The sequence below is a fragment of the Moschus berezovskii genome, chromosome 22 (assembly GCF_049115385.1).
Source record: "Moschus berezovskii isolate FMDL1 chromosome 22, NW_MosBer_1.0, whole genome shotgun sequence".
NCBI lineage: Eukaryota > Metazoa > Chordata > Mammalia > Artiodactyla > Moschidae > Moschus > Moschus berezovskii.
In genome coordinates, this window is record NC_142481.1 from 28,822,130 (window position 1) to 28,847,091 (window position 24,962).

The window sequence follows — 24,962 nt, forward strand, 5'->3', positions numbered from 1 at the left end:
AGCCCGGCGGAGCGCGGCGAGCGGCGCGGGCCGTGCGGGGCGGGCGGCGCGGGGCGCGGCGGGCGCGGGCGGCCCGGCGGGGTCCTCGCGGGTCCTCGGCGGGCCCGGGGGAGGGCCCTCTTTGTGGCTGCAGTTGGCAAGATGGCGCCGGTGGGGGCGGAGAAGAAGCTGCTGCTCGGCCCCAACGGGCCCGCGGTGGCGGCCGCCGGCGACCTGACCAGTGAGGAGGAGGAGGGCCAGAGCCTGTGGTGAGACTGCGAGGCGGCCGGGCTAGGGCAGCCGGCCCGGGGAGGGTGCGACCGGGCGGGGCGGGCCGTCGGACGGACTGACGGGCAGCCGCGGACCGGTCAGTTGCAGGCTGGCCCCGCGGCCGACAGCTCTGCTGTCTCCTCACAGGTCCTCGATCCTGAGCGAGGTGTCCACCCGCGCCAGATCCAAACTACCGTCCGGCAAGAACATTCTGGTCTTCGGTGAGCGCCGCCGGCGGGGCGTTGTCCGGGGAGCCGGGGTGGGCGAGGCGGGGCGCCCACTCCCTGGCCCCTGCCTTCCTCCCCTCCGCCGCCTGCCTGCTCGGCAGGGCCTGGAGACCCCGGCTGCACAGCCCTAGTGTGGCCGAGTCACCACGGCCGAGGTCGGGACGCTGCCCCTTTTCGAGAGCCCAGGGATGCTGGCAAGTGCTTTTCGGCACATTCCTTAGTCGCTTGGCCCAATGTTAGCCTCGAAGTTCACCAAACTGGGCATAAAGAGGCGAGGGACTGGATGAGGAGGTTAGCGGAGGAGGCCGGGGGAAGGAGGTGAACCGGGGGTCGTCGGATTGGGAGGAAATGCCACAGGAACCATTTCTCGATCTCGATGAAGCAGTGTAAGGTGAGAGGGACGCCGCAAAGGGCAGCAGGCTTTGGAGGCCCCACGAAGGACCTTTCCTGCATTGTTTCAGGATTCACTGCTGGGTTACCTGGGTTAGGTCCCTCTACATCTCTGTTTAGTGAGAGGCTTTGGCTGGGTTCATTCGTACAGCCAATACCCATTTGTTGAGTGAGTCCTGTACTGCCCAGGTTGGGTCTTGGGACTGTACAGACATCCCACAGACACTCCACAAGAATCTGTCTAGTCAGACGGGGATAGATGTCCTGGGCATAGGCAGATGATTCTGGAGCATCAGCCATGTCTTCCTGCTGTTTGGAGTTAGGCATTTTGAAGGATAAGTGTCAACATTCAGGGCGGCAGAGGGTTAGTGTTCTTAGGAACACAGAGGTGACGAGAATGGAAGAGGGTGGAAGCTAGCACAGCCTCCTTGTGGAAGGTGACTGATGAGGTAAGGTGGAGGTACACTGTGGAAGGCTGAAGAATCACTGCTTTTTCCTGAAGCCACTTGATTTTGGGGGGCTTTTTATTTCACCTCTACGGTCTGATTCTCATGGGAATCACTTGGAGGGTGGTTTTCCCACTGTTTTTGAGGGGAATGGATGGTCTTTAGTTGATGACCCCTGCAGCAGGTAACGGAAAACCCTTAGAGGTCTTCACAAATTGGGGGATCCCGGGCACCAGATCTCTGTTTAGAAAGGTCTTCACAAATTGGGGGATCCAGGGCACCAGATCTCTGTTTAGAAAGGGGACTGTGGCAGAGAGTGGCAGGTGTCCTGAAGTCAGACTGAGTGCTCACCATGTCCAGATGGGATGTGGAGGGCCTGAGTGAGAGTGGCATTGGGGGCGGAGAGGAGAACTTGGATCTGTGGATTGCCTTTGATTGCAATCAAAGGATTGTTTTTGTCTTGGTCCATAATTCTGTATTATTAAATCCCAGGAGTGCCAGCATTGTTTCTTGGTGGTGGCTCCTTCTGATGTTTAAGGTTTCTTTTGAGGCTGGGGGATGGGAGTTGTTCGCTGGGTGGAGAGGGAAGAGGAGAGGCTTGGTAATTACTAAGGTTGCGCTTTAAGAGTTTTGCTTAGGTCTGTGATTATTTTCATTGGTTTCCTAATCTTCAGGGTGCTTATGAAAGAAATTTTCAAAAACTCAAAGTGAAAAGCAGCCCCATCATTTATGGTTATGAGGCAGGGTTCGAGTTTTTTTCATCAAGGTTGATTATATTTTGAAGATTTGCTTTTCTTGGGGTAGAAGTTTATTTTGTGAGACACTAGCCCCGGGGACGGGGGAGGCTGGTGGGCTGCCGTCTATGGGGTTGCACAGAGTCGGACACGACTGAGGCGACTTAGCAGCAGCAGCCCCTCCTATTACTTTCACGTCTCCATTTACGTGTCTTATAAAGTGTAGATAGGGTCTATGGACCTGCCTTCTTCCTTCCTTGGGAGGTAAGGAGGGCTGCAGTAGATTGTCATTTGAGATCTTGGAAATTACCACCTTTCTCACCTCTCCCCACCCTGACTACTCTTGCAGCAGGTCCTGCTTTGTTTATGAATGCAGATGAGACCTCTGTAGCAAGCTCCGTATGAAAGTTCCTTGTGTGGCTGTGCAGACTCCCCATCCTTGCCTAGAATAAACAGTACACTTCGTCTTCTTACGTGCATCACTTGTAGGTGAAGATGGTTCTGGTAAAACAACCCTCATGACTAAACTTCAAGGAGCCGAGCATGGCAAAAAAGGAAGAGGCCTAGAGTATCTCTACCTCAGCGTCCACGATGAGGACCGAGATGGTGAGTGAAGCATTGATACCCATGCAAGTGTCTGAGTCCTTGCTTACCATTCCTGCAACATGGCCGGGCATTCTCAATTTTCTGTTTAGTTCTAAGAGAATTAGTCACAGGGGAATAGATGAAGTGTGTGTCTTTGTAGGACTTTACCTACTTCTCTTTATATGGAGTATGGTAGCAAAATGGGGAATGGGCCTGTTAGCTGGGTGGCCCCACTTAAAAGGAGATACTGAGGGTAAAGTTTCAGATGCACATGAACGTAAGAAACTCAGAAATTTTTAAGTGCTTTGGACTTTTCTATGAGAGAAATGCTTGGCTGGCTGATCTGGGCACCATTGTTACTCTGGCTGGTTCTAGTGGAAAATCTGAAATTGGTGTGGTTCAGAATGTAACAGCTTAACAGATATTCACAAGAGAATTTTGGAGTTTTTTTGGTGACAGTGTAGAAATGCTGATTTCCTGGGAGATATTTGTTTAGTGTTGTTTGTTTGTTTTCCCCAAGTGGAGAGAACAGAGACTCAGAGGCAATAATGTTCTCTTTTAATTCACATTTGTAAAATGTGGATAGTTTCTACCTTCTGGGTATTTGGGATGATTAAAAGTGCATGGTAAGCTCTCTCTTACACGGATTAGATATCATTTAAAAGTCTTTTCTTATGAGTCCAGTTGGAATAATGGTTTTTGGTTACCACTAGTCAGTATTGCCCCCTTTCTAAACTTTCAGATTTTATGTTAGATCTTGAATGACTCTAAAATAAATAATTATTAGTGCCTAGGTCTTTTTAATTTGTAGGAAAGTTAACTATGTAGCTTAAGGATGAAATATCTTCATTAAGTTACTTTTTTTAAAATTGCCTTTACCCATTTAAACAGTAAGAATCACCGTGTAACAGTGATTTTACAAAGGGACAAATTCCACCACCTCTAGTCCCTCATTTCTTTATTGATGAAATGAAAAAGCTGATCTCAGGTGGTTCCTTCTACCTTAATTCTTCAAGCTCCAAGAATCATGTAAATAGAGGGGGGAAAACCCTTTTATCTTAACGTTACGGTCATCTTAGAACCCCAGGGACTTTTTTCCAGCTCCTCCTTCCTTGGCTTCCTTTGCCTCGCTGAACATTCCCTGTGTTCAGTGTGAAAGAGAGGTAGAAGGTGCTGAGGACTCTCCTTGTCTAAGGCGAGCAGGGGCTTTCCAGTGCCTGCCTAGGCCCACTGGAGTTTGTGTAGGTAGTAGAGTTGGGACTCAGGGGTCCCTGAGCTAGACTAGGGGGCCTTACATGTCTGAGTCTTTTGGTTCCTGTCTTTGATGATTATTGTGGAAATAACTTGGGCATTGTAGCTAGGCAGAACTGGTTTAGAATCCCACTCCTGTCATCACTAGTTGTAACTGACTTAACCACTCTGTTCCTCAGTTTCCTCATTAGTAATATTGGGCAATGAAACTAGTTTGTAAGTTGACAGAATGAGAGGTGGCATGTGTTAAGTGTTGTTGAGTGCTTGAAACACAGTGGTAGGTCCAGTACCCTTTTTTTTTCCCCAAAAAAACTTTAAACTTTTTATTTTATATTGGGATGTAGCTGATTAACAGTGCTGTGGTAGTTTCAGGGGAACAGTGAAGGGATCTAGTAACTTTTTGAAAGTGTATGAAACATCATGTGTATACTCTGTACATTGCTACAGATGCTTGTTTCAAAGGGCATAAACATATCTCATCCCAGCCTCAAAGTAACCATGTTCACTTGCCTTTGAGTTGAAGTACATGTTAATTTTTTTTTCAGATTCCTTAAGGTTGCCTTAAAAACTTCTTGATCTCTGTCTGCATTTACGGGATTTTTTTAGGCCTCCTACTTGCAAGTTCCTCTTTGATGAAAGAGTTGTCCTTACATGTGGTTAATTATACATTTTCAGCCTCCTGTTTTTTAATTGTGTGTTATGACTGGGTTATAAATATACATTTTGCAGGCAATCACCTAGGTGGATAATATAGGATCTGGTTTGTCCTTCATTTGTGGTAGAACTTGATGTGTCAAAGGACCTCTGCCTTCAGCGTTTGGGGTATCCATTTAATACCACTTGTGTGTGTGATTTCCATGCACACATGGGTGAGTTATATGTAGTGGGCAGTGGGAAGAAAGGAGCTATGTCTTGTGAGGAGCAGGCATTAAAATATGCAGACTTCAGGTACAATGCAGTATTTTTTAAGGCATTCATAGAATCCAAATCAAAACCGCTATCTGAAATGTGCTAAGAGTTTTGAAAGCATAGTTGGATGTAGATACCTTTATTGTACTGTTGAAATAAAGTCATGAATATAAAATTTTTTACAACCTGTAAATGAATTGATTATACCAGAAAAAGGTAGCTAACTGAAGATAGGTTTTTTTTTTTTTTTTTAAAAAAAAGCAAGAGACTTCATTGGGAAGGGGCACCCAGGCGGAGCACAGGAGGGTAGGGGAACCCAGGAGAAATGCTCTGCCATTTCTCGGATTTCATGGCTCGAATTCTCGGATTTTATGGTGATAGGATTCATTTCTGGGTTGTCTCTGGCCAGTCACTCTGACTCAGGGTCCTTCCTGGCAGCGCATTGCTCAGCCAAAATGGTTTCCAACGAGGAGGATTCCGGGAGGTCAGTAGGACACCTGGAATCTCTTTTTGACCTTTCCCGAATTTGAAGACAGGTTTTTTAAAGTGTGAGTTGGAATTTACTGGGGAAGAAGTTAATAAAATTATATTTTTGATAGTAGGATGGCTCCCTTGAGGTGCTTATATTTAAGAAAATTTTTTCTTGAAAAAGATATTAAAAAAAATTTTATGTATGTTATTAATTTGGAGAATTCTATGGTTTGATTATCTAGGTATAATTTTAGAATCATGTGCTTCATTAAAGGTCAGCACTTGCACATTTGTGCATATGCGTTTTTAACTTTACTGGGGAAAACCAAACTACCTAAAACAGACTAGTGTGATGAGCCCCAGTATATCTGTCCCCTGCCTTCAGGTTACTAATTCTTGGTCAGTGTTATGTCAGCTATACTTTACACCCTCTTTTTACTCCATGTTGGATTATTTTCAAGCAAACTTCAGACGTTATGTCTTTTTATCTGTGACTACTTCCATATGTATGTCTAAAAGATTAGGATTTTTGAAAATGTAATTATACCAAAAATAAGTGTAATTCCTTAATATCATCAGGCATCCCATAATCCATATCTTAGTTATGTAAGTAATGAATTTATCTCAGCATTTAAATACAAAGGTCCTGTTTCTTTGGCACCCTTTGTGGTATGTGAGCTCACTGTTTAGTGTGACTGACAGAAGAGCTTGTTTAACCACAGGCTCTTGGCCACAGTTTGCCGCCTCACAGATTGCTGATATCTTAGAATGGATTATTTAGACTGTGGCACAGTTATCCAGGGAACTTTTGTAGCTTTTATTCATATTTTCTGATTCTCACTGAAAGCTAAAATGTCCTTTATTCTTTACTCCTCAGACATTGCAGCAATCCTGTTAGATATGGGCATAGTATATTATGGTTGTTAAAGAAATTTTATAGTTTGGACGGTTCACAGGACACCTTGATGAAGAGTTGTTGTGTTTTCTGGTTAGGATTTTCTTGTGTTCTGTGTGGAATTCTGTGGCTGTCATCTTCAAATTTATTCCTGCTGTGACTCTCCTTTTCAGCTGTGCTGATGGTGATCCTCAGTAACTTCACTTCGCTTCTTTTCTTAGATCACACACGCTGCAATGTGTGGATTCTGGATGGAGATCTATACCACAAAGGCCTGCTGAAATTTGCTGTTTCTGCTGAATCCTTGCCGGAGACCCTGGTCATCTTTGTTGCAGATATGTCTAGGCCTTGGACTGTGATGGAATCACTCCAGAAATGGGCTAGTGTTTTACGTGAGCACATTGATAAAATGAAAATTCCACCAGAAGAAATGAGGGAGCTGGAACGGAAGTGTAAGTAATGTAGGGTTTTCTTAATTGGAAAATTCCCTGGTCTCTTTGGATGATTCCAACCACCTTCCTTTTCACAGGATCAAGAGGCTGCCAAGCACCCCTTACAGAATGTTTGTTTTGTTTGCACCATTTATTTCTGAGTTGCTTTTGTCAATTCAGTAGTCAGAAAGTCTTCAAAGCAGGGAATTCCCTGGCTGTCCAGTGGCTGGGACTCTGTGCTTCCCCTGAAGGGGATACAGGTTCCATCCCTGGTCAGAGAAGTAAGATCCCACAAGCCGCGTGGCATGGCCAAAATAAAAGTCTTCAAAGCAGTCTTTGTCTCAGCTGTCACAGTTGAAGAAAATATGTGAATCAGTATTCCTTATTGTCATTGGTTTTCTTTTATAATAAGTGTTCTTGCCTCATCCCCTAAAATGTAATCAGTTCTCTTTTTCCTCTTCTGTTTACCCCTTGTCTGCTGAGTTCGCATCTGTGGGTGTGGAGATTTATTGTGATTTCTGTAGCAAGTCCATTGCCCTGGATATCATTGAGGTCCTATGGACCCTTTCATTTGCAGGTTTAAAGGAAGCCTCGCAAAAGATAAATCTTTCAGCTCTTACCTTAGTTCATTTGCCATCCAGCAAATAAGATTTTAGTAAGAAATAGGAAGTTCTTTTTTTTTTGGTCATTAAAATGAAAGGATATTTTAAGACTCAGGACATCCAAGGCCTTTTGAGAACAAACTTTAAAGGAAGTTCCTTTTTGTTTTGTTTTTCCTTTTTGTGATTCAGAAGCTTGTTTTTCGTTTTCTTTGCTTCTGTGCAGTTACATCAGCTTCTGTCCACTTGCCAGGGAAATGGGAGGGGCAGGGGCTGGAGCTGTGGCAGCAGCAGCAGCGCTGTCTTGGCCAGGGCAGTCTTGGCTCCGCCTGGCTTATTTCCACAGGATGACATCATTCCCTTTGGTGAATTAATGAGGGCTGCTGGGGCATGGCACATGGGACCTTCATACTTACTGGCAGAGACACGTCGGGAATCTCGATGTGCTTTTCAAATCAGATTTCTTGCTGGGTGTCTTCCTGTCATAACTTCACCTTGCCCCTGGGTCAGATTAGCTGAAATGAGTTTAATGGGTGATTCTTTAGTTTGCCGTGTGCATGTTTCCTGGGACACCCGCCTGTGTGCTGCAGTGATTGTTATGCAGCTCAGCGCATCTGTCCTCAAACACTGACCTTTCTAGATAAAGCCGATCTTTCCCCTAAAATAGAGACCCTGAAGACAGCTTCTGAGAAGAGTTCTGAAGCTGAAGAGCAGTTTTCCTTTCACTGCACATTTACCGTTGTACCCAGATTAATGGCACAGGAGATTTCAGTTTCTGAACCTGTTTTGTTAGAGTTATAAACCTTGTAAAGGTTTGTTAAAACAGAAGAAAAAAGGAAGAGATTTGGGCAAGGATACTTTTGCTTCCCAGAGAGGGCAAGTGTCTGCCTGGGGCCAGACATCTAGACATCTGTTCTAGGTGTTGGGGCTACATACAGCAGACAGGGTGCCCAGTCATGGGGAGCTTGTGTTCCCATGACACACTGAATTTATTTTGTGATCTTAGTCATTGATGTCTGTGTCACTTAGGATTAGATTGAGCTGCATGTGACACAAGCCCCAAAATAACAGTGGCCTAAACAAGACTGGGTTTTATTACTCGCTCCTGCAAGTGAAATCCAGAGGTGGTTAGTCAGTTCAGGCTTGGAAAGCGGCTCGAGGAAGACCCTGGCTCCTTTTTGCTTACTGCTTGGTCATCTCTAGGGTGTGGTTCACTTCCTCTTGGCACCTAGAACTCCAGCCTTCACATCTGTGTTGCACGCAGCCGGATGGAGGAAAAGCAAAGGACTGAAGGGCGTGTGCCCATGGTCTTCCTAAGAAGACATTTCCTTAGGAAATGTAGTCAGTGTGGCCGTGTGTTCTAAGTATCACAGTTCTGGCTGGTTGTAAGGAAGAAGAGGAGGAGACACTGGAGGGCAGTGAGAGATTGCTGGAACCGCATCCATGCCTCATGACTCTGGTTAACCTTCTGAGGGCCTCTCTTGTTTCCACTGCCCTTCCTCTGAGATGTTTGGAATGGTATTCACGCCTTTGTGTTACCCGTTGAAGGAGTGCCTTTGTTAGTGCTGGTTTTAGGTTACATTTTAATAAAGCGGTTGGCCATCTTCTCTCTTGAAGGACTCCCACTTTCCAGATTAATTGCGCTCTAGGTATTGTATTGAATAAGCAAAAGGCTGTCACCCATCCTGCCTTCAGTCTCCAGTCGGCTGAGTTTGGAACACGGCTCCCTGGCCAGCCGCTCTGTTTCCAGATTAGGGTCCCCAGTGGTCCTGAATCCGTAGCAGCTTTTTGGCAGCAGGATTGATGGGGGAGGATAGAGCAGTCCCTAAAGCTGCCAGAAGGTGGTGCTTGTGTGTAGGTTGGTCTTCTCTTTCCAGTTTTGTGTTTGGGGCTTCCCTGGCTTATCAGGTAGAGGAAAACAGTTAGGTGCTTACTGTCTCTTGAGTCTTCTCAGAACTGTGGAACCAACAGGTGATCAGTGAGGTAGGAGGGAAAAGAACAGAAGGAGGTGGCAGCAGTAGTGTAGAGCGCTGCTCCTTCCTGTACCAGCTCCCATCTGACGCCCCAGGTGGGCAGGTGGCTCCTGCTGTGAAATCCTGGCCGTCCCACCTGCTGGAGAGAAACTGTTAATACTATAGTACGTGTGCATTTGGGCTCCCCTGGTGGCTCAGTGGCAAAGAATCCGCCTGCCAGTGCAGGAGATGCAGGTTCGATCCCTGGGTCAGGAAGATACCCTGGAGGAGGAAATGGCAACCCACTGCAGTATTCTTGCCTGGAGAATCCCATGGACAGAGGGGCCTGGCGGGCTACAGTCCATGGTGTCGGAAGGAGTCAGCCACCACCTAGTGACTAAACAGCAACAACAAATTTGTGTGCCCTAAGTGAAATGTACATTTTATTATTCAGATTACACAGTCCTCACTTTATTTTTATCATTCCTTTTCATCACCTCTGTTAGGAATATCTGCTCTGCCTTCCAACTTACTTTTTAAAATGATGGATTATTAAAAACATATGTGCATTTCCTACTGTTTTTGGATAGCAGTAGTTAAGCCAGTCCTTCAGAGACTAAGGAGCCTAGCCCAGGGTTTCCTACCCATGTTCATGTCATGGCATGCATAGAACACAGCAAAGTTTATACAGCATGCTGGGAGTGGAGGTTCATGGAGCAGACTGCTGGAGCTGCCCCACCCCTGCCTGCCTCCCCGCAGTCACCTCGCTCACCTGAAACCTGTTCCAGGCTCTGCCGTGCTCGCTGTCTTGTGGCCTGTTTGAGTGCTGCACGTGACCTTGGAGAGCTACAGATACTACCCAGTTAAGCCATTGTATTTTTCATTGACCTGAAGATCTGTTAAATTGCTTTTAAAGAGAAAATGTGGGAAGACTAAAAAGAGAACATATTCTCAGTTACATTTATATTAATTCTAGGAAACGCAAACTAATCTGTATTGAAAGAAAGTGGATCAGTGATTGCATGGAGTTAGGGGAGGTATTGAGGAGAGGTGGGGAGAACAGATTACCAAAAGGTATAAGGAAACTTCTGGGGTTGATAGATACATGCACCATCTTGATCGTGGTACTGACTCAGGGTTGTATTCATAATGTTAGAAATACCAAATTTAGGGAGTTCTGTGGTGGCCTGGTAGTTAAGATCCCAGGCTCTCACTGCTGTGGCCCAGATTCAATCGCTGGTCAGGGAACTGAGTTCCTGTAAGACACAACTCAGGTCCCCCTTCCCCGACAAAAATCAGATTTACACGTTAAACGTGTGCAGTTTGTTGTGTGTCAGTCCTGGCTCCATAAAGCTAAAATAAAGCAGATTTTTTAAAAATAAGTGGGAACTTTTGATTCCTTTAAGATCCTTCAGCAGTTATCAAAAAACCCTTCTCTGTTTTTGTCCAAAATGCGATGCAGTGAAGATCTCTTCAGTCAGTTGTTTATACTGGCAATGAATTTATATGAATGAGCTTAATTAAAGAGAAGTTGTAGAGATGAAATATTACATCTACACTTTTGGGGTTAATCAGTGGTTTTCAGTTTATATGAAAGACAGTGTGTTCCCAGATAATTCCAGAAGCTTGGATAATGATAACCTAAACTCTTTGTAAATTAGAACTCATCGTTTGAAAATATTTGAAACCTGTTCTGTGAGTGAAGGAGAGAACATGCGCCTTTCTCCAGGTTTGCTTTCATTTAGTCCTGTGTGTTTTCTCAGTGAGCATGTTGTGGATGCGAGCAAAAGTCCTTTTGGTCCTTTACTCGTGTTATTTGTAGAAGAGTAGAGCTGCCTGTTTGTTCCTCTGGCTCGAAGTAGCTTTAATCACCATGTCCTTATTCTCTGGCCTGACATGTGACTTTGAAGCACCAAGAAAAATGTGCAGGTCTGTGGGCTTTGCCTGAACCAAGACCATAGACCACTCTCACCTTGAAGGCCCTCCTGTGGGGTTGCATCCTTGGCCAAAGTAGTGACTGTGTGTGCCAGGGAGTGAATGTGGTAACACTGACCCCTCCTGTGTTAGGCAGGGACAGGTCCATGGCACGCATCCCTCAGGATCTCTTAGAGGTGAAAGTCCACAAGAGTGAGGATGATGAAGAGATGCAGGTGGTGCTGGGCAAGTGCAGCCTCGCTCTTTCCCACGGCCACACCTCCTCTGTGTGGAACAGCATGTTTTTGTGTAGGTCGGGTGGTTTTAACTGTTTCTAATGAGGAAGCTGGGGAGTTTTATAAGGTATAACCTATTTCTAGTGGTTGCCTCTGTTGAATTAACACAGTTCAACTATCCTAATGTTTTGAAAGTGTAAAGCATATAAGAAAATCATTGGGAATTCCCTGGTGGTCCCTGATTGGGGAACTAAGATCCTGCAGGCCTCCCTGTGTGGACCAAAAAAAAAAAAAAAAGTGTTTGCTTTTTGTTTTCATAGTAGGAACAGTTGAAGCCTTTGGAGATTTTTAAAGTCCTGTTTAATTGTTAAGAGCTGGATACAGTTGAAGATGACCAGGGCAATATCTTTGCTGCTCTGAGGTTACACTGCTCAGACTGAATGTGTCAGAATTGAGATTTTTGCATCAGTACCCCTAAATCCCTAATGCTGCAGTTAAGTTGGATGCAGTTAGGAAGTTTGTCACAAATGTTAATGTTTTGTGCTTATTACTCCCTCTTTCAGTCTTCGAAAGCTGGCTTGTGCATTTTTTATTGTGTGAATCTGTGTGTAATTTTCTTTTCCTTCTTCATCTGTAGTTGTGAAAGATTTTCAAGACTATGTTGAGCCTGAGGAAGGTTGTCAAGGTTCCCCACAAAGAAGAGGGCCTCTGACCTCAGGTCCTGAGGAGGAAAACGTTGCGCTGCCTCTCGGTGACAACGTGCTGACGCATAACCTTGGGCTTCCAGTGCTGGTGGTGTGCACAAAGGTGGGAATCGTAAGGTTGGCCGGGTTTGGTCAGTGAACACTCACCATCTGCAGGAAGCTTTGAGAAGCTCTAATTAGGTGTCTTCCTAAGGGGATGTTGGGCTAATTCAGGATTCATTAAGGTACACTGAATGTATCAGTATAGAAAATATCGTCATTTTACCTTGCTGCTAGAAATGTGACATTGACTTGTAGCTTGAGTTAATCTCCTCATGGAGCACTATCAACTTTACTGAGGGATTCAGACTCGGAACCGAAAGTAGTTTTCTTAAGGCTGTGTAAACCAGTTCATTTAGCTCAAACTAGTGGTGAAAAGAACACAGAAGAGAAGAATTCTTTTGGCCTTTGGTCTCTAAAGTCTGTTGGACTTGTTTTCAGAAAGGAACATAGCAACCCTGGAAAAAGAAGAAAGTGGATTCAGGGTTTGTAAAATAAAGAGGTGGGAATAGAAATTAAGGGTAGTCATAGAGACATAAAGTTGTGTCTCTTACAAATGAAAAGGAAATAGCTGTAAAAACACTTTGGGTTTCAGATGATCTTAGTCAGAGCTGGTAGGTTGCCCAAGTATAGCATGAGCTGTTCACATCATACTCTGAGAATGGAGCCCTGTGGAGTATGCGATACACAGTCATGTCCAGGGGGCCTGTTTCCTGTTGTGACCTTGTTTGATTCCTAGAACAACTGTGAGATGATCAGGGCTATTTTATCCCACTTTACAGATGTGGAAGCTGAGGCCCAGGATGAAGGGAAAAGTCTCCAGTTGCTTTTCACTGTTGTCTGTTTAGTTAATTAACACTTGGACTGTGAGCTGTGACTTCCCTCTTTGAAGCTGTGATACTTGTGTTTCTGAAGCAGCCAGTGGTCCCAACCTCAGCAGGCAGAGAGGCAGAAAGGTGACTCCCTTCTCTTTCTGTCTTCCCTGCAGTGTGATGCGGTGAGTGTCCTGGAGAAGGAGCACGATTACAGGGATGAGCACTTTGACTTCATCCAGTCGCACCTACGGAGATTCTGCCTTCAGTGTATCCTTGGGGCGCTGAGCTGGGGCCCAGGCCACAGGCTTCCCTCTGTGTGTTGATCCAGGCTTGCTCCGATGGGGCATCTTCAAAGAGATGAAATGCTTCCTGAACCCAGAATAGTCTCATGCCAGGATGAAACTGTATACATGTTTTTGCTTTTTAAAACTTGACATTGTTGGTATTTGAGACTTAATAATTTCTGCCTGTTTTTGATTCGTTTCTATTTTTAATGGTGTACATATGATAGGCTTTCTTATTAAGAAGAAACCTGATATGTGATAATTTTTCTAAACTTCACTTTTTTTTTGTTTTTAGAAAAGGTTAATTACCCAAATGACAGTGTTTTAGATGCTTGAGGGTTTCCTATATGTTTATGTTTTGTCCTGTCAATGAGAGAGATGCTTTGTCAACAGTCTTTTGAGTTTGTCTTTCTGTGAAAATCCAGTAGCCCCACGTCCTGGGCTGGGGAGGGTGAAGGTGGGTTCCACTGCTTCCTTCGGGCTCTTCAGCTTGTCCAGCTCAGTGGTGAGGGCCAGTAACATGGTGGTACCCATCTCTCTTATGCTTAATGGCACACTTGATCACATGTGGACATCTGCTTGGGAGAGAACCTGTGTGCCTTGGCGGTGCTGAGGGTTTTCCTGGGCTATAGCCTTAGAACCAGTAACTTGACTGCTTGGGACACAGCCTAATGGGTCAGAAGATGGCAGTTTACATCTTTAAAAAAAACGGCCTATGTGGCCTGCTATCATCAACATGCTCTATGCTTTTGACTTGCTTCCTCTGCTACTGTTCCTTTTTTTGTTGTTAAAGTTTTAACACTTTCTCTTAATCGTGTATTGATCAAAAACTGAGCAACCTGTGACTAATACTTGGAGGGTTGTGCTTGTATGTGTTTGCTTTTGTCTCCTCCTGCAGTGAATTGGTTTTCCTTAAGCAGATTGATCAGATGGAGCGGCTTTGATATACACATCAGTTAAAGAAGAGAAAAACCTCGACTTGTTGTATAAGTACATTGTTCATAAAACATACGGTTTCCACTTTACCACGCCTGCCTTAGTTGTGGAAAAGGAAGCAGTTTTTATGTGAGTTCTTTATAGGTGATGTGTGTGTGTGTGTGTGTGTGTAGCAGAGTTTTTTACAGTGAAAAAGGGACAGAAGAAGCTTCTGATATAGACATCGGAAGAGGGCAGAGAGTGATGCCCTCGAATGCTTCTCTTTATGGCGCATTTGCTCTTTACATTTTATCCTTCCAAGTAGGGTGCCTCTGTTCCTTTCTCACACAGCCAGCTTGCTTGGCAGAGTTCTTGGAGTTGGACCTCCTCGGGCATAGATACACCCAGCTTTACCTCTTCACTCCTTTCCAGATGACATGCCGTTCTGCCTCCTGTCTGAAGGAAGTGGGTGGAGTGAGGTCAGGTGTGCTGCCTCTCTTCATTGAAACCAAGTTGCCAAAACATTTTTGCCGCTTACTGTCAACTCTGGTAAAATACTGGCTGAGAAAAGGAGTGGCAGCATAGGGAACTGGCTCTTCGGGGATCCTGGACATTTTCCGTTGCGACGTCTGGTTTATTGGCATCCGTTGGCAGGATGACTGCCTGTGCCCTCCCTGGCATCTCGTCAACTTGGGCTTTGGCTATCCTGAATGCCTGTTGTGTTTCTGGCATTTCACACTTGGGCGCCACTGGGGCCGACTGTCCTGGGCAGAGACTTGGAACCTGTGTCATTCCCTCACTGGAGAATGAGAAGGATGGTGGATGCATAAATAAATATTGAAGGTGTGGTCTCTGAGAGGCCTTGTGCATTTTTAGGCTTAGATGTCCTCTTGACTTAAAAAAGAATAGCAGTTCATCCAGCGAACACTGAACACCTCCTGGGTGACCGCGTTCTTTGATGAGGACACAGAAATGAACAAGATGTGGTCCCCGTATGTGGCCTGTAAAGAGACACAGCTGAGGGGAGGTTGGTGGGGTGGTAGAGGCAGTGCCACAGGGAGAGCAGAGGAGAGATGCTGGGAGGGTGAGTGGTGTGTGCAGGCCAGAAGGAATGGCAGGGCGGGAGGGACAGTGTGGGAGAAGACTGAAGGTTTGGAAGCCCAGAGCTCTCGGGGGTCTGAACAGGCTGTCTCCTCGACATTTAGGGAGAGCTTCACTCAGGAGATTCCCAGCCACCAAACTTAGAGAGACGTGGACTGATTTCAGAGAACCGCTGTCCAGAGCAGTCAGGCGAGCACCAAAGCCCCAAGCTCTGAGAGTGGTATGCTTTTGGAGTCAGTCAGTACCCAAGTCACTTAAGATCGCAGGAGAAGGAGACACAGGGAGACTGGTTGTGTTCAGGGCTGGTCTGGAGTGGAGAAGAAGCTCAGAGCTTCTGAGGGTGACATGGGTCGTGGCAGTGTCTTTGGCACCTTGGGTCCTGTTGGTCGTTGCCCATTGAGGAGCTTGGTGAAATCAGCAAAACCATTTGTGGGGAGCGCCCTGACTAAGCACCTCCTTGGTTGTAGAGCTGTAGAGCTAGCGTTGGATGGAGAATGGGAAGCCTAGACAAAAGTATGTCATGTAGGGCATTTTACAGTTGCTCATTACCTTAGGCTGCAGCTTAACTTAATGGAACCTGGGTGCCATCCTGCCCTGTGATGTCAAGCTGGGCAGCACCCATTTAGGATCCTCAAAAACTCCTGTGTTTCTCTGGTTTGAGGCCCAGGGTAGTGCAGGTCCTACCACTCCCCGTTGCTCCAGGGTACATATTCACACATCGTTAAATTAGCTAAGCCATAAGACCATTGTCAGAAAGAAGAGGTTTCAGACGACTCATGGGGGGGTCTCTGTGCCAGAGTCCAAGAGAAACAGTCTCACCCTGAGCTCTGTGTTGGTCTGTATTCTCCCCTCTGTCAGAACAGTGCCCATAGTGTCCATATTCTTCTGGGTGGAGTTGTGGAAGAGCTCTGAACACTTGCTGTGGGTCAGTCAGCATGTACAGTCAGAGAGATCTTTTGCTGGCTCGTTAGGCCTTGGCCCTGTGACCTCAGTATGGAACTGGACCTGCAGTGAATATTGGCTTGTCTGCCAGAGGCTACCAGCCAGTCCAGCAACTGCGTATCAGAACTTGGGGGAAAAGGGTATCAGCCGGAGGTCCTCTCTAACCCTGAGCGTGCGGAGTGTTCTCTAATGCAGTCTAAGGAGAAGCAAGTCAGTCTCTCTCTTTTCCTTTAGACCCGCAGGCTGGGACAATGAAAAGAAAATAGCTATTTTACATGAAAATTTCACAACTGTTAAGCCAGAAGATACATATGAAGACTTTATTGTGAAACCTCCTGTGAGAAAGGTACCTGAATCAATCATTTTAAGAGTTGTAGGTGTTTTTTTTTTTTAATGTATAAAGATACAAGTCTTACACATTGAACTACTTAGGGGGTAAAAAACAATCATCCAAGGGCCTTTAAAAAGTCTTTAGATGAAATCTGGTGTTATGTAAATGGCTCTGGGTGGTAGTGCCTCCACTGCCTCTGGGTTACTGTTTGTAGATGCCCTTTGCTCCTGAGATCACCTGCAGACCCTGGGCTGGGAGGTATTGTTTAGAACCTGCCAGACTTAAAAATTTGCCCACGTGCCAAGGCTGGCCTTGAAACAGGGTCTTTGCTAGGCTAGAAAAACCTACCTCTGCACAGACTCCCCAAACCCATGTTGAGACCCAAGATTCTCCTTTCAGTGTGAATTTTGACAAGTAGTTGGGGTGTTCTTGGCCTGTGACTGCGAGTGAGTGTGTCACTTCACTTCACAGCTGGTCCACGACAAAGAGTTGGCAGCGGAGGATGAACAGGTGTTTCTCATGAAGCAGCAGGTAAGAAGACCAGTGAGGCCGGAGTAGAGGCTTTCTCGTGAGTGAAAGGCCAGCTCCCTGGGGCGAGGTTAGGGGGTACCATGGAGAGCTTGCGGCGACAAAGGGGTTGTTGCCAGTTCTCGTCATTCCCTCTCGTTTGTCGGATCAGTACAAGGTACCTGCCTTGCAGATTATCCTGCAGCGATAGGCTTACTACCTTATTAAGTGCCTGTTCCTTTCTGGGGTTTGTTTTGGCTGTGCTGAGTGGCATGCAGGATCTTAGCTCTCTCACCAGGATTTGAACCTGTGCATCCTGCATTGGGAGCTCAGTCTTAACCACTGGACCACCAGGGAAGTCCTTAAGTACCTGTTCTGTCTGTAAATGTACATTTTCTGACATAGCGTTTTCCATGTGAACAGTTTACCAAATGCCCTGACCTCACTTCCAGTATGTCACAGAACCCCCACACAGCCCTGTGCATGAAGGAGGTAGCCAGTACACACACTTCGTAGGCGAGGGGAGTAAAGCCAAGCTGATGGTTCAGATTGCAGACCCCGTCCCACCTCTCTCTTTCACTGAGACTGTTGTTAGACCCCATGGTGCAGACAGGTCAGCAGAGGGAGTTGATAGTTCCTCTGCCAGCTTTTCCTCCCTTCTATGCTCTCTTTACTTCTTTAGCTTAAAAACTGGTTCCTGGAAGTATTATTTTCCCACCATCTATCAAATTGCTCAGTTAAAATGTTTGCATTTATAGTGTAGACCCTGACTTGGTTGTTGTTAACGGTGCCCTCTAGTGGAATACTCAGAAGTGTTTCTCCAGACCCGTGCACTCTGCAGGCGTGTGTTAATGGCCGGTGTGTCCCTCTCTTTGCAGTCACTCCTTGCCAAGCAGCCAGCCACACCCACTAGAGCCTCCGTAAGTACCTTAAATTAAGCTGAAGGTCAGGGGCCAGTGTCAAGGGTGGCCAAGCTTTATACCATTATTTGTGAGAGCTTACATTTGTGTGGGCTTTTATATTTTCAGAGGGAATGTTGTCCCCCTAAAAGCCCAGGACAAGTAACATGGTAGAAAATCAGAAAATGTCTGATGAAGGAATACAGAACTCTGGGCATTAGAGTGAACAGGCTTTGTTATCTTGATATTTCTTCTCAGGAGAAACTGGGATCTGAAAAGAAACTGAGCTGAGCACAAACTCCCATTCCTGCCACCTATCTCCCTTGACTATGAAAAATACCCCACAGAGGCATGTCTTTGTTTTTGGAATATGTATTTTCTGTTATTTTGATGCTTGTGTGTGACTCGACCTGGTTTTGGACTTAGGAATCCCCTGCAAGAGGACCCTCTGGCTCTCCAAGAACCCAGGGCCGGGGAGGGCCAGCCAGCGTGCCCAGTGCCTCTCCAGGCACGTCAGTAAAGAAGCCGGACCCGAATATCAAAAGTATGTACCCTGTCTCCTTGGAGGGTCCTTGGCCTCTTTCCTGCTTTAGGGGCTGAGTTGGTGGGTTTAGTAGGTGGAATCTTAAGGCAGCTGAGCTGTTTTCTTCCCCACAAGGGCTGTTTTCTGCTTCCTGTCTCAGAGAGAGGGAGCTCATGGGTTGGCAGAGACCAAGGCCTATTCTTTCGCTGGAATTGGTGGCCCTCATGCCTGGCTTTATTAAGGCCTTGGTTAAGCCTCTCTGTATTCAGGGAAGAATACAGCATAAGTCATTTTAAAATGTATATTTTGAATCCTTGGTTTTGTTTCTTAATAGTTATATATTTTTACCAGTTATGAATTGTCACTTCCTTTGTCAAGCTCAATCCCTGACTAGTTTGGCCCTCATCCCAGTGACTTAATAATACCCCAAGATACTGGCTTTAGTAAAACGCTCAAATTGTATTTAGTTTGTGCATGTTTTGATGCCTGTATTCTGAATGAGAGTTTTTCACAGCACCTTTGGAATGTCATGGGCTTATAAAACTTCTGCCTCATGGACAGGGAGATGATTTGGAGTGCAGGTTCAGGTGAGAAATATAAACAAGTTTCACTTAATTAATTATGCTAACATGTAATCAGCCTTAACAGTAGCAGTATATAAGGCATCATAGTGAAGGAATGTGCTTAGCATCAAAGATCATAACCACAAGTGGATAATTCTAAGCTGAAAAATAGTTTGTTGTCTAATTGAGTTATCCAGTTTGTGTGATGCTTTTTTCCTTATTGTTTCCTTAGATAATGCAGCAAGTGAAGGGGTGTTGGCCAGCTTCTTCAATAGTCTATTGAGTAAAAAAACAGGCTCTCCTGGAAGTCCTGGTGCTGGTGGGGTGCAGAGCACATCCAAGAAGTCAGGTACTGAAGGGCCCCAAAGATTCTGACCCTTGGGATGGAGGGGTGCTAGAAGATGAGGTGGTAGACAGGAGTTTCTGCTTCCACTGACCTGCAGACCCTCGACGTTCTGAACAGGTGTTTGGTTTATACTGAGCAGTATACTTTACAACAGAATTACCATATTACCATGCATGTTTCTTGGCACATTTGAGGTGGGATTTATGTATATTTGGTTCTCAGGAACTGAGTACTGGGTGAATTGAGATAGAACCTAAACATGCGGCCCAGGTGCAAAAGCTCTGTCCATTGGAAGTATGGTGTACTGTTGACATTTTATTTACTTTTTAATTTTTATGTTGCTTTATAAGGATTTTGTTCACTGTACTGCCCCCCAGTCTTGTCATCAGCTGCCTGTAAACTCTGCAGGCATTTCGCCTCCATGAAGCTCCCTGTCTTGTCACACATACACATCTCTGTGACCGCCCACTCATCTGTTCTTCCAAATGGGCAGGTGGGGCAAGTCTATGACTTGGAGGTCTCTGAAACAAAAGAACCAGCTTCCTCAGAAATTATGCATTTTCTCAGGAAGCTTGAGGCCATTTCATTAAGGTTTTAATTTTCCATTGGCTATAAGGAATATTAATTAATACAGTGTTTTCCTTAATTGGTATTTTCTGATCAAAGCCCTCGGGAAATCACTATATCCTCAAGTCACCCTGGGCCTTCAGGGGCTGTTGTGTTCTTGGCGACTCAGGAGTCTGGTCTGGAGGCCCAGGCTATAAGCTGGGATTCCCTGGGAGGAAATAGGGGTCATGTTTAGGCCCCAGTTAGTGTTCAATAACGTGTGCACCAACTTTGTGCAAGGTTGAAATTGTCAGTGTTAGTCTAATATTCTTATTGAAATATGGTGATTCCAGGATTCCACACGAGTCTGTTGTATTAGAAACAAAACATAAACATCTTTCTGAGGCAGAGAGTAGTTTGCTGAATGCCAGAAACTCAAATACCACCTCTCTGAAGATGGTGATGAAAGTGCATAGGGCTCAGAGGGTTTGCAGAAAGGCCTTTGTGTTTGGCACAAAGGCATCCCCAGGCAGGGGCCAGTAATGTAGTCCGGGAGCCCAGACCTGTGGCATTTGGAATAAAGAAGGGCTGAATTACGATCTGTCTCCTTCTAGTCAATACAATGAAAAAAGACTTTTCTCATTCTTACTGGAATTATCACCAAAAATGATCATAGAAATCTGTATTATTTAAAATATTCCTTTAAAAACTTTTTTTTTCTGGTCTCTCATCACTGCTGCTTTTTTTTTTTTTTTAAGGACAAAAGACTGTGTTGACAAATGTTCAAGAAGAACTGGATAGAATGACTCGAAAGCCAGACTCCATGGTAACAAACTCTTCAACAGAAAATGAAGCCTGATCCTCCTTAAAAAGTGCATATGTAAAATGACCAAATAACTATGTATATTGATCTTCTCTAAGACCAGGATTTTTCTGATATGGCACATGCTATCAGTTTTTGGGGGCAGGGGAGATGAACTTAAAAAAAAAACAAACTTCAGTGGCTGTCCGAGTGTGAAATGCACCTTTAGGAAGGTTGTGTGTCAGACCCCTTTGTGATGGATAACCCTTGGACTCTCAGGCATGTGGCTCTCCTGTGGGCAGCAAATGCAGCTTGGCCTCTTGTGGAAGGGAAGATGGATGGAGAGAAAGAGGGCCCACTTTCTTTTAGGGTGGAGCCAGTGAGACCGGGAAGTCATTGATCAGATGGTGGCTAGTCCAACCAGTTGCATGTTAACAGATTCACTTCTTCATGGGAAGCAGATTAAGTAGCAGAAAGTCCAGGGAAGAGCAAGACTAGAAGGAAGAATGAGAAAAGTGTTGGGGAAGCTGAACGTTGCAGGAGGCAGAGGAGGAGATGAGCAATGTTAGTAAATACTGTGTGTTCAATAGAAGTCAAATCATTTTTAAAACTTAAGCATTTCCAAACTAAACACTAAGCAAAATAAGAATTGGACTTGTTCTGAATGCATCTTTACCTTGTGGAAGATGTGTTAAGTGTGGGGATGCCTGAGTCAGGTGGAGCTGATGTGGGGGTGAGAAAGATGGCAGCTGCCCAGGGCTTACGTGCATTGCCCAGGCCATGTCCTTGTGGGAGGTGTTGGGCTCCGCACATGTGCATCATGGGGCAGTCAGTCGCTGTGGGGTGTGTTTAAAGTCAGCAGTTACAACATTAGTTTACCTTGAATTGTGTTTTCTGAATAGCTTCTGCTTTGTCATTTTTTATTTTATTTTTTACTACCACAGGCTGGCCTATTAGTAGAGAATGGGTGACCAACTGCTCATTTTACCATAATGCAGCGTGCTACAGAAAGTATGAGGGAGGTTTTAATGTAATTGCACTCTGATTGATTGGCTCACACTGTCCCTGCCTTAAGGTCATTGGAAACCTTCATGGAATTCCAATGATGCAAAAGGGTTTTGTCCTAGCTCCCTGGTCTGATCAGTGCTATCAGATAAACAAATTAGTATGAATGTTTTGTATTGAGAATGGAAATGATGCATTTCTCTTGTTTTATGTCTTTCATAAACTAGCATTTTTTTTTTCTTATGGAAATAAGTGTTTCAGGTGTTTCCATTTAGGGCAAATTCATGCACATTGTCGTGTCACACCACCATCCTGGAAGTGACTTCTGTGGATTTAAAACAGCACTTTTAATTTTATATATTACACAAAACATTGAAATGCAAACACTACCATTAATTTAATGTATAGAACCTTTGTTGTCAAACCAAGGGAAAAACCACAGTTCACTTCTGTGGAGTTTACTTTTTTTATATGAATGTTTGTTGTACTGTTTCTGAGCATAACTTCCCTAATGTCATTACTTTTACGTACCAGATTTGACTGACCACTAACTGTACTGGGTATAACTTAATATCCTGTGTTATATAACAAGACTCTAAAACTGTCTTGAATTGCTTTTTTGTAAAGGTCTGAACACTGTTAAGGAGAAAGCTGAGTATTTACTTACCTTTCTGACAAATATAAAAATACGTTTCTCGTGCCAGTTTTATTGTTGAAAATACACTTTCCCCTCCTTTTTTAATTTTTTTTTTTTTTAATGTATTGTGGCTTCCAGTTACCAGATTGTCCAGGTGATGACAGTAAGCTGACTTGGAATGATAGTTGTGGTATAATGACCAACAGAGGCCAAACAGCTTGCGGCCGCACGAATGATGGGGTCACCTTATCCCTCTCTAGCATCTGGCAGGGGCGGGCTGGGGGCACAAAATAAGTGACCTCAGAAATCAAAATTCTTTGAAAGGCCACATATCCAGGAGGGATACAGTGTGATTTTTAAATTTTAACGCAAGACTTTACTTTTATCACTTAAACTGATAAGCACTTTTTGTGTCAGTATAAAATGTACTAAAACCGAAGAAATGCCAAGACACCTGTCTTGTGAAGGAGGATTTCTTGGCAATCACTTCTAGTTTCTCGGCACAAGTGGCTACTCCTAGGATCAGAGGAAGCTGATGCGTAGTGTCATGTGCTCAGTGGTTGCCAAAGTCTACCAACTTTGGGGAGCTGCAGGGTTCTTTTTAGGGGGGTGGGAGGAGGGGGCATATTTTTTGTTATTTGGGGGGTTTTCAAGCATTGGAACCAAAGGCCAACCAATAAATAGCCTTTACTTTTTAAAGTAAAATTCATTTTATTTGCAGAATACACTTGTATGGTAGACTGTTAAAGATAATTTTATGACTATTTATATACATTGTAGTGGCTACATCTGCTGTTTGTCTTCAAAACGGAAAAATCAAAGAAACAAGCCCAACCTTAAAAGATACGGCCACGACAAAGGCCATGAATTGGTCTTTCCTAAAAATGCAACGGGTATGCTGCTAGGATTATTTAATTTTGTTTGCACTTGTTTTTTTTGGATTGGCATTTTTAAACCAGTATTGAAACTGAAGATGTGTTTTATTAGTTATTTGAAAGTGACTGCTCTGTACATCATGACCTTAACAATGTTGATGCTGTAAGTGAAAGTTCACTGTTGTCTCTATACTAAGTTTATTGGTGTTTTTAACTTAAAAGTTAGGACTGCAGATATATTCCCCCACCAGCCTTAGTCCAGGGGTGTGATCTATCTGGATGCAGTATGCAGTCATGTGGAACCTTGCTTTCTAGTGCTGAAAAGAAGATGTCTCTAATTACTGGCTTCAATAAACACGAATCCAGACTGCTTACAATTTTTGGTGACTTTCTTTATGATAAATCATCCCGCTGGAGATACGTTGAGTTGTCCACTAGTCATATATGGGGTGTCTACCATGTAGCTAAAAATGTATACCTCTCTCACTTGAAAATATCAGAAATTCTATTAAAGAACATTTGAAAGCCATATTCTGAGGTATGTGGAATTCCAGGTTGTGGGTAAAGTGCAAGGGTTGTGAGTTGTCCAGCATAGATTCTTGCCTCTTAGGTAAATTTTTGATTGTCAGAATTGGGCTAAGAAATTTTCACTTAACTTATTTAGAAACCTTGTGGATTCTTAGAGGAATTTCAGAGCAATTATACCATAATGTTTCTCACTTACTGAAATGGGCAACAGTAAAGTATGTTTAGGGGCTTCCCTGGTGGCTCAGAGGTTAAAGCGTCTGCCTCCAATGTGGGAGACCCGGGTTCAATCTCTGGGTCAGGAAGATCCCCTGGAGAAGGAGATGGTAACCCACTCCAGTATTCTTGCCTGGAGAATCCCATGGACGGAGAAGCCTGGTAGGCTACAGTTCACAGGGTCGCAAAGAGTTGGACACGACTGAGCGACTGAACGGAACGGAACAGAAAGTATGTTTAAGAAAATCGGATACTTTATATTAGAGATGAATTGTGTTTCTGATTATTATACTTTTAAGCATGTTGAGTTTTCTGTTCTTTTAAAGTTGATTGATTACAGAAATTTTCTCCCCAACTTTTTATTTTGAAAAAAATTTTCAGCAGAGAAGTTGAAAGAGGAATATATTGAATACCTGTGTTCTTTTACATAAATTCACCAGTAATTGACTTTTTGCCATATTTTTTTCTCTTTCCCTGTCTTCTCTCTCACTCCTTCCTTATATCTGTCTCACTTTTTTTTCCCCCGAGCCATTCAAAAGCAGTTTTAAACACCAGGGTATTTCACCCCTAAATGTATTAGCTGAGTCCAGGCCAGTTGTCTTGTGAGAATAGCCCACAGTCTGGATTTGTCTTAGTGTCTCCTCGTGATTTCATTCAGATTAAACAGTTTTTATAAGGACGCAACATGAGTGAAGTTGTATGTGCTTCAGTTTGGCACGTCAGGTTATTGCCATGTTGGTGATGCTTTGGTGAAGGTGTGTCCTCCATGTTTGTCAAACTGGGGTAATACCTTGAAGATCTTGCCTCTCAGCCACCTTTTACACATCATTTGTAGCATCCACTGATGATCCTTTCCTAAATCAGTTACCACATTCAGTTCAGTTCAGTTCAGTCGCTCAGTCGTGTCCGACTCTCCGCGACCCCATGAATCACAGCACGCCAGGCCTCCCTGTCCATCACCAAATGGTAATTTTCTTATCCCATCATTCCCTGCCTATATCAGCTGGCATTCATCTATAAAAAAGTTTTCGTCCCTCCACCCTTCTTGTTTTCACTATGAATTTACAGTTTTGTTTTTTTAATTCGAATTGTTGTAAT

General features: G+C 44.5%; 1 protein-coding gene across 1 annotated transcript; it reads left to right on the forward strand.

The window, feature by feature from the left end:
- Positions 1-93: 93 nt before the first annotated feature.
- On the forward strand, positions 94-23,805 carry DYNC1LI2 (dynein cytoplasmic 1 light intermediate chain 2). The gene is made up of 13 exons (XM_055412614.2): positions 94-248; positions 397-470; positions 2,536-2,652; positions 6,379-6,609; positions 11,927-12,096; positions 13,021-13,114; positions 14,061-14,196; positions 16,324-16,435; positions 16,892-16,951; positions 17,806-17,847; positions 18,253-18,370; positions 19,145-19,261; positions 20,563-23,805. The coding sequence occupies exons 1-13, from the start codon at positions 142-144 to the stop codon at positions 20,661-20,663; spliced, it is 1,479 nt and encodes a 492-aa protein (XP_055268589.1). The 5' UTR covers positions 94-141; the 3' UTR covers positions 20,664-23,805.
- The last annotated feature ends 1,157 nt before the right edge of the window (positions 23,806-24,962 follow it).